Genomic DNA, 20,115 nt, shown 5'->3' with positions numbered 1-20,115 from the left:
CAGCCCCCTCACTAAATGTCTGTGCTGACAGCTTCTCTGCCCCCCCTTCAGCTTCCTAAATAAACTTTATTTAACTGCCGGGGGAGGGAACATGATTGCAATAGCGAAGCGGTTCCCAACACAACATGTTTTGAGAAATAGACACGTGCACAACAAAAAAATATTTTTATTTTTTTAGTTGTTTCGTTTCGTCTCGTTCCGTAGATTCGTAAAGATTCGTAATTTCGTAAGACACAAGTTTTCCTATTCGGACCCGTTTCGTAACAGTTTTATTTTTATACTGAATGATTCAGAATTCTGTCTAATTTATTTTCGTTGATTAGAAATTCGTAATTTTGTTAGATAATAACTTTCGTTTAATGGATTCGTAATTTTGTACTTTTGTAAATACATCGCAACACACGGCTAATCCATATTAAGATAGACTTTCTTTTAAGCCCTGTACACACGGTCTGACTTTTTGCCAACAAACTTCAAAATGAGCGTTTTCCAAAAAATCCGACCGTGTGTACGCTCCATCGGACAAACTTTTTCGGTTTCAAAAGTCTGGCCAACTCCCTTCGGACAAAAGTCCACGGAAAAGCTTGTTTGAAGTCCGATCGTGTGTACGAGGCTTTACACTGTCCAATGTGACACAGCACAAAAGAGATAAGCTGATTGGCTAAGATATTAAGTAAGATACATCACTCACTAACTACACTGCCCAGTGCCCATTCGAAAGAACGATACAAGTACACAAATTTACGAACAGACAAAGAAACAGATTTACAAAAATTTACAGTCCATTTAAAATGTTTTGTTTGGGCCCCCAGTTACACTTATTTCTTCAGACACATGTGTTAGAAGTATTGGCACACGACCTAGTAGAATATTGGCATATTTAGGAGGGCACGTGGGTATTTAGGGATGCAGAGAACACTTTTTTACTTATCAGGAAACATCCTTGGAGAAGCCAACACAAATGCCAATGCTAAGTACAATTATCTGATGTGCACTGGCAGGAGTTCCATCCCTAGCTTGCCAATAATGTTTCTTTGTTCATATATATCACATGTAGAGCTATTAAAGTTTAGGAAGTTTTTTTTTTTTTTCAAGAAATTTTATTTGTGAGTTTAGGAAGTTTTTAAAAACTTTTTTTTCTTTTCAAGCGTATGGCCCTATTTAGGGTCAGACATTAGTATTGTTTTTAATTATTTTTTTAATTTTGTTACGTGGTTTTATGATTGTTACTGTCTACTAGAATGAGAGATCTTTTTTTGTATATGGATATGTTGGTTCTATGAGCACATCGAGGCTTTTGGGTAAAGACTGCGCTCTCAATAAGCATTTTAATAAATAAATAAAATCCCCAAGGGAGCCACTTAGTAATTTTATTTCTCTGTTCTGAACCTTGACTCCAAGAACAACCTCAGCCCCTCTGACACACCAGGTTGAGTGAAAGTTACTGCATGCAGTGGATACCATTAACTCGACTATGAATTATTATCAGAAATTAGATACAGGATTGTTTAGTGGTAAATTAACTCAATGTATTGGTATGGGTTAGAATAAATAGCAGTTTGAACATAAATGAGCACACATAGGAAAGATTCAGACACAGTCTGCTAAACTATTTGATCTCTAGACCAAAGTGACTTAGGTTAGTGTTCTGTATCACTAGATTGGAATCAACTCATAAATCAGCAATAAGCACTGTATATAAGCATTAACTGCAATGTGAATACGATAATACGATAACTAGCCTAGAGAGCACTCTAGGAGAATGACTAGGATATTGTGCAATGCCCCCTAAAAGGTACCTCTTAAAGTTGACTCTGGCTGTCGGCATTCCAAAACTAAGCGCTCAGGATCCTGCGAAGGACACCAACATGCAGCAGTGATGGTGCACACTGGACAGCAATGTGCGCTCTCCAGTCTCCCTCACAGCAAAAGGAAGCTGTATCCTGTACTGCTTGAGAAAATGCATCTCTTTCACCTCCTCCTGGCAATCTCTCTCTGGGAAATGCAGTTCAAAAGCTCTTGACTACAGTATAATCTCTCTCTACTGATTACAGTTCCCGCAGTGCTGCCTTACTCAGTCTATTTAACTCTTCCTGCTCAGGACCTCTTGCCTCTTTCTGATATGGCTGTGAACCAGTTCAGCAACAGAGAGCAGCTGCAGCCAGTGTTTCTCTCACTCTCCATTCTTAGCCCTGCACCTGATTACACAAACGTACAGCACATTCATTAAATCTGAATTCCAGGAATTCAGCCAGTTTGATAAATGTGCAGGTATACTATAAGTTAAGTCCAACAAGGTGTAGGCCACCTTGTGGAATTATCTCTTTAATTTACGTCTGACAGACTTATGGAGCTCTGAAAGGATAATTATTGCTACAATTCCAGAGCTTCGACCTTCTGGTCTCAACTTCTTCAGCTGAAGATATGCATGCAGCTGCTGTGCCCGCCCCTCCCCTTCTGCTGCCCAATCACAGAGTGCTTTGCATTAAGTGAACTCAATTCAATAACTTCTATGAATGAACAGCAGCGGGGAAGGGTAGGCAGAGATGCTGGGCCAAATTCTCAAAAGAGATACGCAGACTTAACTGCTGTTCAGCCTGCGTATCTCTGTGCCTAACTTTGGAAACGATTCTCAAAAGGCTTTTTCCAAAGTTAGGCAGAAAATCCGGCATGTGTAAGACACTTACACGGTCAGATTTTAGGATGCAGTACCGCATCCGCCACTGGGGGCATTTCTCATTGAAATCCAGCTTTGCGTATGCAAATGAGGACTTAAGTAGATTTTCAAAGCATTTCAGCACTTTGATTTCTGCCTAAGTTCCGAATTTGCCGGCGCAAAATTAGGGCTGGATTTATAATGTGTAAAGTTAGCCAAACCTTGTAAAGGCCCATTTCAGCGACGGCATTTGGTATGCATTCCTGAGGGAGAACTCCACGGCAATTTTTAAATTCAAAACCGGCATGGGTTCCCCCCCAGGAGCATACCAGGCCCTTAGGTCTGGTATGGGTTGTAAGGAGACCCCCCCACGCCGAAAAATTGACGTAGGGGGTCCCCCTACAATCCATACCAGACCCGTATCCAAAGCACGCTACCCGGCCGGCCAGGAATGGGAGTGGGGACGAGCGAGCGTCCCCCCCCCTCCTGAGCCGTGCCAGGCCGCGTGCCCTCAACATGGGGGGGTTGGGTGCTCTGGGGCAGGGGGGCGCACTGCGGGCCCCCCCACCCCAGAGCACCCTGTCCCCATGTTGATGAGGACAGGACCTCTTCCCGACAACCCTTGCCATTGGTTGTCGGGGTCTGCGGGCGGAGGCTTATCGGAATCTGGGAGTCCCCTCAAATAAGGGGGCCCCCAGATACCGGCCCCCACCCTAAGTGAATGGATATGGGGTACATCGTACCCCTATCCATTCACCTGGAGGCAAAAAGTAAAATGTAGTAAACACACAACACAAGGCTTTTTAAAATATTTTATTATTCTGCTCCGGATGCCCCCCCTGTCTTCGTTATTAGCTCTATTTCCAGGGGGGGCTTCTTCTTCCGCTCTCCGGGGGTCTTCTTCCACTCTCCGGGGGTCTTCCGCTCTCCGGGGGGGCTTCTCCGGACTCCGGGGGGCTTCTTCCATCTTCTCCCCTCTTCCGCTCTTGACTCGGCGAACCCCGGTTCTTCTGCAGCTCTCCGGTGCCGTCTTCTTCAGCGCTGGCTGCCTGCTATGTTTGTGTGTTAGCTCGATTTCAAACAGGCAGCCGGCGCGGTCTTCTGTGACGTCAGGGTCTTCTCTTCTGTTCTTCTCCCCTCTTCCGATGTTGCCTCGTCGCCTGTTGTCGCTGTAATGATGGAAGCGCGCCTTGCATCCCATTTATATAGGCATCACCGTCCCATCATGCTCCGGTAGGTACCCACGTGGTGGGTGCCTACCCACGTGCACCCACCACGTGGGTACCTACCGGAGCATGATGGGACGGTGATGCCTATATAAATGGGATGCAAGGCGCGCTTCCATCATTACAGCGACAACCGGCGACGAGGCAACATCGGAAGAACAGAAGACCAGAAGACCCTGACGTCACAGAAGACCGCGCCGGCTGCCTGTTTGAAATCGAGCTAACACACAAACATAGCAGGCAGCCAGCGCTGAAGAAGACGGCACCGGAGAGCTGCAGAAGAACCGGGGTTCGCCGAGTCAAGAGCGGAAGAGGGGAGAAGATGGAAGAAGCCCCCCGGAGTCCGGAGAAGCCCCCCCGGAGAGCGGAAGACCCCCGGAGAGTGGAAGAAGACCCCCGGAGAGCGGAAGAAGAAGCCCCCCCTGGAAATAGAGCTAATAACGAAGACAGGGGGGGCATCCGGAGCAGAATAATAAAATATTTTAAAAAGCCTTGTGTTGTGTGTTTACTACATTTTACTTTTTGCCTCCAGGTGAATGGATAGGGGTACGATGTACCCCATATCCATTCACTTAGGGTGGGGGCCGGTATCTGGGGGCCCCCTTATTTGAGGGGACTCCCAGATTCCGATAAGCCTCCGCCCGCAGACCCCGACAACCAATGGCAAGGGTTGTCGGGAAGAGGTCCTGTCCTCATCAACATGGGGACAGGGTGCTCTGGGGTGGGGGGGCCCGCAGTGCGCCCCCCTGCCCCAGAGCACCCAACCCCCCCATGTTGAGGGCACGCGGCCTGGCACGGCTCAGGAGGGGGGGGGACGCTCGCTCGTCCCCACTCCCATTCCTGGCCGGCCGGGTAGCGTGCTTTGGATACGGGTCTGGTATGGATTGTAGGGGGACCCCCTACGTCAATTTTTCGGCGTGGGGGGGTCTCCTTACAACCCATACCAGACCTAAGGGCCTGGTATGCTCCTGGGGGGTGAACCCATGCCGTTTTTTTCTTTGAAAATTGGCATGGAGTTCACCCTCAGGAATGCATGCTGAGCGACGCTGTCATTTTTTTTTAAAATTATTTGTTTTCCCGGCGCGTCTTTTTATTTCACCCGTCGCAACTTTAGTGTCCCGTCGAAATTCTCAAAGCCGCCCGGCGTTAATTACGTTCGCGCGCTGCACGTCGGGAAAATGACGTCACACGCATGCGCAGTACGGCCGGCGCGGGAGCGCGCCTCATTTAAATTTTAAACGCCCCCAGGAGAGGAGGACCGCCTTACGACGGCGGCACTTAAGTTACACTGCGTGTAATTTCTACCTAAGTGCTTTGACGATCAGGTACTTAGGTAGAAATTTTAAGTCAGTGTAACTTAACTGCTGAAATTTAAGTTACGCACAGTTTTTGAGAATTTGGCCCGCTGTGTTTAAGAACACAACATATCTCAGAGCCTCAGAGTGTAGCGGACTGTACTCCCGGAGCTCCATAAAACTGTTAGATGTAATTAAAGAGATAAGTCTCCTTTTACTGTCAAAAAAAAAAAGAGATAAGTCTCAGAGGTGGCATGAATATAGTTGGACTTAACTCATAGTATACATGCACATTTTAACAAAGTTGCTGAATTCCTGTTTAGATTTAAGCCACATTAAGCAGATTAGCATTCAGAATTACCTGGTACCCCTTCCAATAAGCACAAATAACGGTTGCTGCCTCTCCCTGACGGTTTTGATGTTTCATGAGCCTCAGCAAAACACGGGCCTAAAACCAAATTAACAGTAATCAAATGTGCAAGCCATGAATCAATCTAGCATTTTATAGCATTTACAAACTCATTCACAGTGCTTGATTAATAATTATGGATTGATTAATATGTTCTGCACTATTTAAAACTTTGCATGTGGGAAGTATCTTACCAGCCAGCCTCGGATGTAGGCTTGTATAAGTAAAGCAGAGTACCGCATATTTTGATACTTTTTCCTTTGCTGCAATAAAAATGGAAAGAGACTTAAAACAATACATTAGTAAAGATTACTATTTAGTATGCCCATGGCCATATTTAACATCGGCCCCCATGGGATTGCCAGTGCATACCTAGGACAAAAATATATTTAGCATTTTTTTTTGTAGTTATTTAGAGAGCTGGCTAATTTGGGGTGGAGTTGGCTAATTTGGGGTTTTGAGGTCATTTAGAAAAGTCACTTGCAATGGTGTGTGAACAGGGGTAGTGCGTTTTGACGACGGGACTAGGACCCATATAATAAGGAAGCCTTACTACCCTCTACTGCTGGCTGCAGCAGCACTTACTTTTGCAAGGTGCACCGGGATGCTAGTCAGCAGATCAGAGTTGTGCTGGAGGGTGATCTTAGTTGACAGTGAGCAAAGTGTTGCTCCCCCCCTTTCTGCTTGCTTAAGTGACACATGGTGGAACATAAGCAGGGGACACATGGGGAACATCACAGCACTGAGCACCAAATTTATGCTTTCATGTGTCAGGAATTGATGCTTTATGCAAATGATTTCACTGTTTCTTTAACTAAGGCCTCATACACACGACCGAGTTTCTCGGCAAAAAACAGCAAGAAACTTGCTGTTTTTTTTTTTTTTGCCCAGTAAACTGGTCGTGTGTACACTTTTCGAAGAGAAAACTGTCGAGGATCTCGTCGAGCCAAAAAGAAAGCATGTCTTCTTTTCCTTGACGGGAATGGGGAAATTTGGCTTGCCGAGATCCTCGACAGCCTAACAAGGAACTCGACGAGCAAAACAATGTGTTTCGCCCGTCGAGTTTCTCGGTCGTGTGTACGAGGCTTCACTCATTGGACATATTACTGTGATTAGTAACTTCATATCAGAAATACAGGCAATTCAAATTATTCATAGGACAAAAAATAATAAAAGCAGAGGTTACTTTTAGTTAACACTGTGGGGTAATTTACTAAAGGCAAAAAGTTTGTTCACCTTTCAAGTGAAGTTTCCCCTAACTTAAAGAGGCTGTAAACCTCTGACAAAAAAAAAAAACCGAACCCGCAAGACAAAGGCATAATAAACTAGTATGCATCGCATACTAGCTCATTATGAAATACTTACCTTAGAACAAAGCCCTGAATCGCCGCCTGCACACCAAGCACACGGTCGACATCTTTCACCGGAGTTACTTCCGGGTTCACAGGCTCCGGCATTGCGATTGTCTGGAGCCGCAATGACATCACCCCCGTGCATGCACACAGGCACCGATGGCCACAGCATGCGCCAATGACATCGGCAGCAGCGTAGATAGTGAATGTCTACTAAATTGTGCAAGTTTAGGAGATATTTACAGTACCTACAGGTAAGCCTTAATATAGGCTTACCTGTAGGTACAAGTGGTGTAACAGAGTTTACAACCACTTTAAGGAATGAGGCAAATCTCTGATGACTTCCATCCTCCAATCATGTGCAAGTAAATATACTATATGTTTTTTTTTTCTTTTTCCACATATGTGATTGGGAATTCTTTGCAAAGTGAATTTTCATCACATTCATTAAGCTAAGGGAACCTTCCCTTGCTAAGTGAACAGCCTATTTCTCTTTAGTAAATAAGTGATTTAAGTGACTTTGAATGTGACATGGTTGTTGTAAGTGCATATCTGGGTCTACAAATGGTTCGGATATCCTCTATGCATCATTTAATCAGTTTGAATTGCCCAGGAAGTGACTTAATTTAATAGATATTATTGATATCTCTACTATATGTCTGTTGAGCCTCACCCCAGATTCAGACCTTCTCCCTCCTGGAAGACCCCCACAATGTATACTTTGCTTTGTTGTTTTATACTTACCTTTTACAGACTTCTTTAGGTCAGTCATGTGATGCGATTTATCTTCTTCCTCTTTGTCGATTCTCCAGTCTGGGCAGTCCTCTACTAATGTACAGAGTGATGCTGACATCATCAGCCCTCTCTGATTCAATGCAATATGAATGAACAGCATTGTGGTGATGCCCCCTTAGGGAAACAGGGCCAGAATGACTATTCATTCATAGTGTGTCCTCAGTTTTTTAGGTTAAATTAAATTGAATGAATTTTGTGGCAAAAAAGAAGAACTGCAAGGGAAATCTTATGAACAGAGTTGAATATTTGAGTGTAAGCTTCATTTTTTAATTTTATACAATGCGTAAAGATCTATTTTAAATACATCAAACATTGCCTGGAGTTGGGCTTAAAGTTTTCATATTCAGGTGTCTCTCTGCCCAGAAACAAACATCATTAATGATGAAGAAACATACGTGATTTCCTCGGTAGAATGCAGCAATGAGGATCTGGCTCTTGCGCATGAGCAAAAAACGTTTTCGTTGCTTCCAGCCACGGTATATTTTCTGTATTAGGGTGGCCAATTCATTCAGCTTCTGCCTGCGTAGCTCTTCCAAGTCAAAAAGCTGAAAAGAAAACAATGTAGCTCAGTTTTCATAAAGTTATCATAATCATTTCTAATGCAGTGGCAAATAAAGTTTAAAGAGGAATTCCAGGTATGGCATTTTATACCTAGTTAGTTACATTGGCCCATCTGTATGCAAATGTAACTTATTATATACAATAACTATGGATTCCTCTAGAACAGGGATGTCAAACTCAATTGCATTGGGGCCGCATCAGCATTATGGTTGTCCTCAAAGGGCCAGTTGTATCTGTAAGACTACATTTATGCAGGGCTTTTTTTTCTCATAGAATAGGTGCAGGAATTCAACAACACCCCCTCCCTGAATCACACCAAACAATGGGTTTAGGGTAGTGCTATGTACAGAGTGCAGCGTTCAGGGGTGCACTATGTACAGAGTTCAGAGTTAAGGGGTGCAATATGTACAGAGTTCAGGTGTGTGCTATGTACAGAGAGCAGAGTTCAGGGATGTGCTATGTACAGAGAGCAGAGTTCGGATGAGTGGTAAGTAGAGAGTGCAGAGTTCTGGGATGCACTACGTACACAATGCAGAGTTAAGGGGTGTGCTACGTACACAGTGCAGAGTTCTGGGGTACACTCCATACACAATGCAGAGTTCAGGGGTGTGCTACATACACAGTGCACTGTTCTGGGGTGCACTATGTACACAATGCAGAGTTCAGGAGTGTGCTACGTACACAGTACAGAGTTCAGGGGTGTGCTACGTACAGAGTGCAGGAATCAGCTCTCTTTCATAGGCTATTCACATGTCACTTTCACCCTTCCCCCTGGGTGCAAGGGCCACATGAAATGGCCTGGAGGGCCAGATTCGGCCTGCAGGCTTTGTGTTTGACACGTGTTCTAGAAGCTGGAAATCACTGTAGTAGACATCGCTATTCCATTGATCTCCACTAACTTACAGGTCACATGCTGAACGGCTGCCCTGCTGCATTGTGAACACAGGAGGTCGACCAGTCGGCATAAGTGCCATTCAGAGAATGCTTTTCATTGTCTTCTTGAATGTAACACGTTCTTTGATTGAACAAGGTGGAGAGGCAGGGCTTTGATGTCACGCTCAGGCTGATATAATAATAATAACTTACCGTATATACTCGTGTATAAGCCGAGTTTTTCAGCCCATTTTTTTAGGCTGAAAAACTACCCCCTCGGCTTATACTCGAGTCAGCAGTAAAACAGCGTGTCTGCCACTATGTAATCCATATGCAGCCATACCTTTTCATTAGTAAAACAGCGTGTGTCTGCCACTGTATAATCTAGTCTGTTCGGCCATCCATTGTAAGACAGCCCCGCCTCCTCCTCGTCTGTGATAGGCGGAACACTGATACAGTTTTCCAGCACCGTATCCGTGTTCCTCTATCATGGACAGACAAAGAGGAGGAGGCGGGGCTTTATTACGATGGACGGGAACAGACTGGATTATACAGTGGCAGACACGCTGTTTTACTGCTGACTGTGATAGACTGCATATGTGGGCACAGTGAGAGACTGTATATGTGGGCACAGTGAGAGACTGCATATGTGGGCACAGTGAGAGACTACATATGGGCACAGTGAGAGACTGCAACTGGGAACAGTGAGAGACTGCAACTGGGCACAGTGAGACTGCAACTGGGCACAATTAGACTGCAAATGGGCAAAGTGAGGCTGCAGATGGGCATTGTTTACCCAGTAGCTGCTGCATTTTCCGACCCTAGGCTTATACTTGAGTCAATATGTTTTCCCAGTTTTTTGTGGTAAAATTAGGTGCCTCGGCTTATATTCGGGTCGGCTTATACTCGAGTATATACGGTATATCAGCAACAGTAGTACAACACAAAAAAATATCTAAAAACTACAGTACAGTTTTTTCCTTGAATGTCTCCCATAATCTATGCTACTAGCCTTTGTGTTCTCTCCCTCCCTCCCTCCCTGGAAGGAAGAATACAAAAAAATAACATACTGTTTTTGGAGTCCTGACGAATACTTTGGTCCGACCATACGCAATCTCTTCTTTTGATATGCTGACTTTTGGGTCATTTAACACAGCTTCAACTCCCGCCCTGGCACAACACATAGTGGCATTATACAAAGTTTTAAATTTTTTTTTTATAAATAAAACTATTTTCAAAAGGGTCAGTAAGTATTAAAGAGTAGGCATCACACAACAAAATCATTTTTAAAATAGAAAAAGAAGTACAATTATCTTGACAGAATGCAAAAAAATCTGTGTTATCCACTGTTATTCACAAGACAGGCAGAATTAATGGAGAGCTAGTCTCATTGGTTGGCAGGCCACTGAAGGCATACTAAACACCCCCCAATCCGCAATCTGGCCTGTATCTGTATTTCAACTTTGGGTTGGTCTTAATTGCCTCCAGTTTAAAGCAGAACTAAAGTTTTATTACTTGCCTGTCCATCTTCTTCTCAGTTCCAGTATTTGGGCCTCCTAATTGGCGTCACTTTTGCGCATGCGCAGGAGGCCCTCATCCCAGAACTCTGAGACCAGGCTGGCATTGTAAGCTGAGCTGTGCATGCGCAGCTCAGTTTACAGTGCTGGAGTAGACAGCGAATAGGCAGGTAGGGCCAGTTTAATTTTTTTTTACAGCGGAACTTCAGTTCAGCTTTAATTATCTATGAACTGGAGGTAATTGTTTTTGACTTTGTTGCAGACGCAACAACCCATTGTAAAAGTGATGAAAAGAAGAACTACAGGTATTTGTTGTTTGTCTCAGAATTTTTATGAAACTTACATAATGCTTTGACTATTTTGGCGCCAAACATTCTAAAGGGCCAGTATGCCCAGAAAAGTGTTTTAAATGCTTTATTGAATGATCCCCAGTGTCTCTAGTATACTATATATCCTTTCCCAATGAAAGACCAAAAACTGTACCTCTGCTACTGTATGCGAATACCTTAAAGTGGTTGTAATCCCTCATAAATACCCAGTGATACACAGAGATTAAACAAATCCCCCTACATAGGTTATATTTGTTTATATGAAGTATTCTCTTTTCTGCACCCCTTCAAATGGGCTCAAAAGTGTTAAAATCTTCCTTCATCTGTTAGTATCACAGAAGAGGGGGTGGAGAGGCTGCAGTAAAACTGTGTGAGAGCTGATTGGAAGAAAAGGCACCCCCCCCCCCTTCCACACGGCAGAAGAACTGTGTTCTGAATAGACAAGCTGTCTGCTGAGCTCCCCCCACCCCTTCACAAACTTTATCTCATGTGTCCGAAAAACTTCTCAGAAGTAACAGATGATAACAGAGGAACGAAGCACCAGATAGAAACAGCACTTAGAGCTTTGGAGATAAGTAAGTAAACACTACAGATATATGTGCTTTGCTCAGATTCCATGACTAAGGTTTACAACCACTTTAATATAGAACTTCCAGTACAACTGTGTACATATCAACTGTCCCATTAACAAAATCCTTTCACAAACTCATTAATATATTCCCATCACACACCATACCAGAATAGACATTGGTTAGGGTGGAGTAGTAACTGTTGACTTGCATCACATATAAAATAAAATATATTACCAGCACACCATGGATGTTTTTTCTAAGGCCAAATATATATCTAGATATCAGGGGGTATTACTACAGATTATGGGGGACCCCATAGCAGAATTCTGATGGGGCTCCCTGGGGGCCCTCCTATTGTCATCAATGTTAACATAAAGTATGTCAAAATCAAAGAGAGAGGAGAGCCCTAGTGGCCGAAAAGCACCGCTAAAACGACGGTAAAGCGGTAAAGACTTTACCGCAGACGCCCGCCAATGCTCCAGTGTGAAAGTGCCCTTAGACCCCTTTCATACTGGAGGCATTTTTTAGGCACTTTAACGCTAAAAATAGCGGCTGTAAAATGCCTGAAAAAAGCCTCATCTGCAATCCCAGTGTGAAACCCCAAGTGCTTTCACACTGGGGCGCTGCACTGGCAGGGCGTCAAAAAAAGTCCTGCAAGCATCTTCTTTTCAGTGCTTTAGGAGCGGTGAATACACTGCTCCTAAAGCGCCTCTGCCCATTGAAATTACTGGGCACTTTTAACCCTTTATTCGGCCGCTAGCGCTCAAAAAATGTGTCACAAAAATGACAGTAAAGCGCCGTTTTACCGCGGACGCCCGGCGCTGTCAGTGTGAAAGGGCTCTTAGACTACTTTCACACTGAGGCGCTTTGCAGGCGCTATAGCGTTAAAATAGCGCCTGAAAAGCACCCTAAAAAGAGCCGCTCCTTTCACCCCAGTGTGAAAGCCAGAGGGCTTTCACACTTGAGCGGTGTGTTGGAAGGACGGTAAAAAAAGTCCTGCTAGCCACATGTTTGAGGTATACACCATTCCTAAAGCGCCCCTGCCCATTGAAATAAATGGGCAGCGCCGCCAAACCCTTTTTTTGGCTGCTAGTGGGGGTTAAAAGCACCCTGCTACCAGCCGAATAGCAATGCAAAAACGACGGTAAAGCCCCGACGCCCCCACCGCTCCAGTGTGAAAGTAGCCTTAATGTCCTGCCAGCGCAGCGCCCCAGTGTGAAAGCACTCTGGCTTTCACACTAGGACTGCAGAGGAGGCAGTTTTCAGCCGCTTTATAGGCGCTAATTTTAGCGCAAAAGCACCTGAAAAATGCCCCAGTGTGAAAGGGGTCTTAAAGCTCCTCCTGTATGTCTGACATCAGCTGTTATTGATTGAAAATGTCTCAGGAGGTACAGGGTCAGTGACAGCAGCAACTTCTGCAATCCTTAAAAATACAGTGATGGATATGTTTTTGCACAGATTTTCTATGTTTATATTGCCTTCACAGCCCCACCCCAGTAACTTCCCTTTTCACCCCCAGGCTGCAGCAGATGCATGCACTGCAATGGTTATTGTCACGCCACTGTTAGGCGTCTTCCACACAGCATGTCCGTTTTCATCAGATCTCACCCGATCTGCCATAGACGGATGGGGACGTATTGCCATCCGTCCGATTTTGGCGGATCGGATCGGGTCGGATGTCAGCGGACATGTTTCCACTGACATCCGACGCTCCATAGGACTGCATGGAGCGGCCGTTCAGGTCCGCTGTCAAAACTAACAAGCGGACCTGAAGGGTCCGATCATGTGAAAGGAGCCTTATGCCGCGTAAAATTGGTCAATTCGATGAGAACGGTCTGATGGACCGTTTTCATCAGACCAAACCGATCGTGTGTGGACCCCATCGGTTATTTATCCATCGGTTAAAAAATTTGAAACTTGTTTTAAAATTAAACGATGGATACCTAACCGATAGAAAAAAAATCGTTTGTAGTCACGTCCATCGGTTAAAAATCCACGCATGCTCAGAATCAAGTCGATGCATGCTTGGAAGCATTGAACTTTTTTTAAGCACGTCGTTGTGTTTTACGTCACCGCGTTCTGACACGATCGTTTTTTTAACTGATGGTGTGTAGGCACGACTGATCATCGGTTAACTGATGGAAAAATCCATCAGACCGTTCTCATCGGATTGACCGATCGTGTGTACAGGGCATTAGGGGATAATTCTTCCCAATGACCACAAGTGTAAGGCCTCGTACACACGTCCGAGAATCTTGTCAGGAAAAACCCGTTGTTTTCCCTGACGAGATTCTTGGTAAGAAACTCTTGCCGCCGGAGTGTACTGACTTTCATTTCAAAAGAACCGCGGTTCTCTAGAAAAGGAAAAAACGCAGTGACGTCATTGCGTATGACGAGCATGCGCTCGTCACATTCGATGCCGTCGCCGCCATCTAGCTTCACCCTACCTATGCTGTGGAAGCTACCACGAATGCGTCAAAGTCATTTTGAGCATACACGGGTTTCCACGGCGACAGGTGTACACACTCTCGGGTTTCTCGTCTGGAAACAGGCAAACGAGAATCTCAATGAGAAAAAAGAGAGCAGGTTCTCTTTTTTTTCGTCGAGATTCTTGCCTGATTTCCAGTCGAGAAACCTGAATGCCTCGTACACACGAATGGGAATCTCGGCAAGAAGCAGTTTTCTTGCTGTTTTTTGCCGAGAAACCCGGTCGTGTGTACAAGGCCTTAAGAGCGTTCTTCCCACTGACCATCACACTATTGTATCATGAGTTATAGTAATTTTAGCAGTTCCCTGAGACCAGAAAGTTATTTCATGGGTTTCTCTGTGTTGAAAAGGTTGAGAAAGGCTACTTTAGAATTTCCACATTACAACAATTGTAGGGGTAAATTACACAGACAATGGTATGATAAATATTAATGTGCTGACCTATGGGCTCCTTGTCAAATACATACAACATATGATATAGTATAGCATTATAGCACTTTATAGTATTACAGCACTTTAAATTGTATCTGTAATATTTGATATCCCCTTGAAGGCACTCTCTTTACCTTGCATCCCCTTCCCATCGGGGCCATGTCACCCTACTAAGCAGCTTGTATCTGTCCAGGAAAGCACTGTACACCTGCCGGAAAGCATAGCCAGCACGACGAACTCTTACATTCTCCAGCAAACCAAGGTACTGAACCTGTGTCCTCATAAGCTGCTCATCAAACAGGGATGCTTTCTTTGTGCCGTTGGGTTTCAGGCATCTGTTTCACAGAAACCAAAGTATAATTTAGTTTTTTGGTAGTAGAGCAACATAAAAACTCCTATTTTGATTTAAACAGACAAGCTGAATTTCAACACTTACACATACAGATCAAAAAATCCACAGGCAACAGGAAATTTATACAGTTCAGGTATAAAAATGGAAGCAGAAAATGGTCATAATTATCCTGGCTGACTGATAGTGTTAGGCGCTGATTTACTAAAGGAGTAAAGCATATTCAAGGGAATTTTCAATTTGAAGTTTAGTGAAGAATACCTTATGTTCAAGGAAAAAAAAAAAAAAAAGGCAAAAAGTTTGCTTGCACATGATTGGATGTTTAAAGTCAGCACAGCTTTCCCACAATAAAATGGTTCTAAAGGTAGAAGATTTTTTGTTTACCTTAATGCATTCAATGCATTAAAGTGGTTGTAAACCCTTATGCCGTGTACACACGACAATTTTTCGGGTTGTAAAAAACAATGTTTTTCAGGCTCTAGAAAAAAAACAACGTTTTTTTTTTTAAACTTGATCATTAAAACGGCCTTGCCTACACACGATCATTAAAAAAAAATGCTCTAGCAAAGCGCGGTGACGTACAACACGAACGACGGCACTATAAAGGGGAAGATCCATGCGGATGACGCCACCCTTGGGGCTGCTTTTGCGGATTTCGTATTAGTAAAAGACAATTCACGCTTTTCTGTCTGTTACAGCGTAATGAATGTGCTTTCTCCATTACGAACGCTAGTTTTACCAGAACGAGCGCTTCCGTCTCATAACTTGCTTCTGAGCATGCACGGATTTTTCACGTCGTTAAAGCCCACACATGACCATTTTTTACAACCCAAAAAACGACAACGTTTAAAACGTCGTGAAAAAATAGAGCATGTTCAAAAAAAAAAATTGCCCGTTTTTCAGAACCTGAAAAATGCTCTGAAGCCCACACACGATCGTTTAAATTACATTTTTAAAAAACTTTGTTTTTTACAACCTGAAAAATTATCGTGTGTACGCGGTATGACAACACAGTTTATGCTACAGGTAAGTCTATATTAAGGCTTACCTGTAGCTTACCTGTAGCTAACCCCTTTGTCTGCGTTTGCCATTGGCACATGCGCACTGTGCGGGAGTGATGTCAATCACAGCGCCGGAGCCCGTGATACCCGGAAGTCATTCTGGGAGAGATGTCGCCACCGGAGGGGGAGAACGAGCACTGCTGCGGGGGCTTCGATCTGAGGTAAGTAATTCATAATGAGCTCCATGCATTAAGACAAAAAACCTTCTATGTGCAGCAGCCCCCCTCAGCCCCCCTAATACTTACCTGAGCCCCCTCTCAATCCAGCGATGTGCACGAGTGCTACGGCCATTCGGGACTTTCCCTCCTGATGGGCTAAGACACAGCAGTGGCACCATTGGCTCCCGCTGCAGTCAATCAAACTCTGTTAACCAATGAGGGGAAAGAGGGGCGTGGCCAAACTGCTGCTCTGTGTCTGAATGGACACAACACAGAGCTGCAGCTCAGCTCAGGAGCCCCCATAGCAAGCTGCTTGCTGTGGGGGCACTCGACAGGAGAGAGGAGCCAGAAGTGCCAGCGAGGGACCCAAGAAGAGAAGGATCTGGGCTGCTCTGTGCAAAAAGTACTGCACAGAGGAGGTAAATATAACATGTTTGTTTTTTTAAAGGAAAAAAAACAAGACGTTAGTATCACTTTAAAGTAAAAAAAACCCTTCTGGGTGCACCTCTTCCCCCCCCAGCCCTCCCTTATACTTACCTAAACCCCATCTCGATCCAGTGATGTCCATGAGAGCAGCGGCTCTCCCGGGTCTCTCTCTCCTCATTGGCTCGCACAGCAGGAGAAGCCATTAGTTCCTGTTGCTGCTGTCAACTACAGCCAGTGAGCCAATGAGAAGGGAGTGCGGCCGGGTCAAGCCGAGCTCTGTGTGTGAATGGATAATGTCCATTCACAGGAGCGCGGCTCAGCCCTCGAAGCAAAAGGCTTGCTATTGGGGGAACGCGGTGGGGGGGGGATAAGTCAGAAATGGCAGCGGGGGACCCATAAAGAAGAGGATCGGGGCTGCTCTGTGCAAAACTCAGAGCAGATAAGTATACCACATTTGTTTTTTTGTTTTTTAATTACAAACTTTAGAATCACTTTGTAACATGAGTGACTTTTGGGCACAGATTGAGCCAGGAGATGGGGGAAACATGTTGGATTGTTTTGGCGTGGACAGTGATCTACAGTATATTCCTTAATGACTGCAAAGAATATTCTATGACTCCTCTCTCTGTGTAGACTGTTAATATGTTAAATAAGGCTGGCTCTTGAAAGGCCTTTTATTGTGTGATAACACTGTTTAAAGCCATCTGAAGGTGTATTGAAGCCCCCCCAGGGTGTGAGGTGTGGGTGGAGAGTTTGATTGTTCCTTTCATGCTTAAACTGTATATAAACTTGAGAGCTAACCATTAAAGTTGTCATGCATTTGAAACCAGAACAGAGCTGTGTGTCTCGTGTCTGGGGGGAATTCTTATGGGTCGTGTTCGTTTGCCTGATTGTGGAGTGTCGATAAGCTGTCGTGGGTTGATGGAAGGTCGTAAACGGTGGTGACCATTCATGACCTTCTCATTTAGTAAATCAATTCCAGTATGTCTTGAAAATGTGGAGAAAATGCCTTTCAATGTTAAAAAATATTCAGTTGATAACATCTGAATATTCTGTGACCTTGATAGTTGGTGGAATTTCACAATGCATTTACCTTTTTTTGCAGTCATCATTTAAATGTTTATATTTCTTCCCACAAGAGCCCTCACGTATAACTAAGTATCAGAAACTAGTTACCGAATATAGTTGGGGTTCTTGGCATACAGATTCTTCATAAGTGTTGACACTGAGGCTTTAAACTGGAAGCCAACAGTGGGCGGACGTTTCAATGAGGAGTTCTTTGGGTCACCTTCTGGGAACAGAGATTTCAGCAGTTCATGTTTGGCCTTCCACATGGCTTGGGAGAGGTCTCGGAAGAGAAGATCGTTGTTTTTGTCCAGAAAACCTTCAGTGATGTAAGTAACCTGCACAGAACAGTTGCTGTCTGAGAGTCTAACATTTATGAAGTAAAATAATGGCATCACCTAAGAGAATGTTATGTTTTTTCTTACCTCACTCGTAGGAAGTGATTTTCTAAAAAGAATTAAAGCAAACCATAGGGAGAGATTTAGTAAAACTAAAGCACTCAGAATCTGGTGCAGCTGTGCATGGTAGCCATTCAACTTCTAACTGCAGCTTGTTCCGTTAAGCTTTGACAACAGAGGCAGCTCTTAAATTAGGCAAATTAGGTGGTCGCCTAAGGCCTCGCACTTACAGGGGTCTCGCAGCCGCCTAATTTAATTAATCACCAGGATGGCGTGTCACCACCTCTGGCGCTGCCCTGTGTTATTTGTTCCCTGTTGTCACCTTGCTGGGTCCTAGATGTTATATTGAATGATGGGTGAAGAGGGTGCCCTAGAAGTGGTGCTGATCACCTGTGTGCTAGATCTGTGTCATTTTTCTTGCTTGAATTTTTTTTCCATGTTGGAGATGTGAGTGGAGGCCTCATGTCAAAATTTTTCCTAAAACCTCATACACACGACCGAGGAACTCGACGGGCGAAACACATTGTTTTCCTCGTCGAGTTCCTTGTTAGGCTTGTCGAGGAACTCGACAAGGCAAGTTTCTCCATTCCCGCCGAGGAAAAAGAAGACGTGCTCTCTTTTTGGCTCGACGGGATCCTCAACAGTTTCCTCGTTGAAAAATGTACACATGACCGGTTTCCTCGGCAAAAAAAAATCCCAGCAAGTTTCTTGCTGGTTTTTGCCGAGAAACTCGGTCGTGTGTACGAGGCTTAAGGCCTCACAAAGCCTAGAGCTGCCTCTGTTTGACAATAAATCCTAGAAGCTGATTGGTTGCTGTGCAGAGCTGCACCAGATTTTGCACAGTTTTAGTAACTCTCCCCCATTGTTTGATTTTAGTAAACCAATCTTACTGTGACTGAAACAGATATTGCCATTTAAAGATTTCTCCTCTATTGCTGAAATTTTTGATATTCCCTCACTTTTAGTACTCACAACAATGTCTGGCGAGGACAAATAAAGAGGGTGAATTTTCCCTCACCACTCAATCTAATTCTAAAATAAAAATCTGAAAATATTACACCTTAACCACTTAACCCCCAGACCATTTGGCTGGCCAAAGATCAGGCTCCCAAACAAAATTGACGTCCTTTTTTTCCCACAAATATAGCTTTCTTTTGGTGGTATTTGATCACCTCTGCGGTTTTTATTTTTTGTGCTATAAACAAAAATGAGCGACAATTTTGAAAAAAATAAAAAATAATTAACTTTTTGCTATAATAAATATCCCCCCCTAAAAATATTAAAAAGTATTTTTTCCTCACTTTAGACTGATACGTTTTCTTCTACATATTTTTGGTAAAAAAAAACGCAATAAGCGTTTATTAATTGGTTTGCGCAAAAGTTATAGCGTCTACAAAATAGGGGATAGTTTTATGGCATTTTTAATAATATTTTTTTTTTTTTACTAGTAATGGCGACAATCAGCAATTTTTATTGTGACTGCGACATTATGGTGGACACATCGGACACTTTTGACACCATTTTGGGACCATTGTCATTTTTACAGCGATCAGTGCTAAAAAAATTCAGTGATTACTGTAAAAATGACACTGGCAGTGAAGGGGTTAACCTGTAGGGGGCTCTGAAGGGGTTAAGTGTGACCTAGAGAGTGCTTCTAACTGTAAGGGGGCATGGATTGTCGTGACACGTCACTGATCGCCGTTCCCGATGACATGTCACAAGGAAGAACGGGGAGATGTTGTGTTTACACTGACATCTCCCCGTTCTTCAGCTCTGTGACCTGTTCGCGGGACACCGGCGGACATCGAGTCTGCGGGTCCAGCGGGCATGGTCAAGGAGCTTGCGACAGGGTCCACACAGTGGCAGATTAAAGGGGACTACCCCCTATTTTGTAAACGCTATAACGTTTGTGCAAACCAATCAATAAACGTTTATTGCAATTTTTTTTTTACGAAAAATATGTAGAAGAATACGTATCGGCCTAAACTGAGGAAAAACAATGTTTTTTTTATATATTTTTGGGGGATATTTATTATAGCAAAAAGTAAAAAATATTCATTTTTTTCAAAATTGTCGCTCTATTTTTGTTTATAGCGCAAAAACTAAAAACCGCAGAGGTGATCAAATACCACCAAAAAAAAGCTTTATTTGTGG

General features: G+C 44.0%; 1 protein-coding gene across 2 annotated transcripts in view; it reads right to left on the bottom strand.

Annotated features, from left to right (window-relative positions):
• The window catches only part of MYO1A (myosin IA), a 160,514-nt gene that overhangs the window by 20,872 nt on the left and 119,527 nt on the right, over positions 1–20,115 (bottom strand). Inside the window, exons 17-22 of one of the 2 annotated variants that reach the window (XM_040340952.1) lie at positions 17,675–17,901; positions 14,639–14,839; positions 10,238–10,337; positions 8,129–8,278; positions 5,781–5,849; positions 5,539–5,625 (exon numbers count right to left, since the gene is read on the bottom strand). In XM_040340952.1, the coding sequence (XP_040196886.1) occupies positions 5,539–5,625; positions 5,781–5,849; positions 8,129–8,278; positions 10,238–10,337; positions 14,639–14,839; positions 17,675–17,901 (834 nt within the window). The remainder of the gene's footprint in view (positions 1–5,538; positions 5,626–5,780; positions 5,850–8,128; positions 8,279–10,237; positions 10,338–14,638; positions 14,840–17,674; positions 17,902–20,115) is intronic. The other variant, XM_040340953.1, reaches the window with a different exon arrangement.

The sequence above is a fragment of the Rana temporaria genome, chromosome 2, assembly GCF_905171775.1.
Source record: "Rana temporaria chromosome 2, aRanTem1.1, whole genome shotgun sequence".
Taxonomy (NCBI): Eukaryota; Metazoa; Chordata; class Amphibia; order Anura; family Ranidae; genus Rana; species Rana temporaria.
This window is presented reverse-complemented; position numbering and strand designations above follow the sequence as displayed.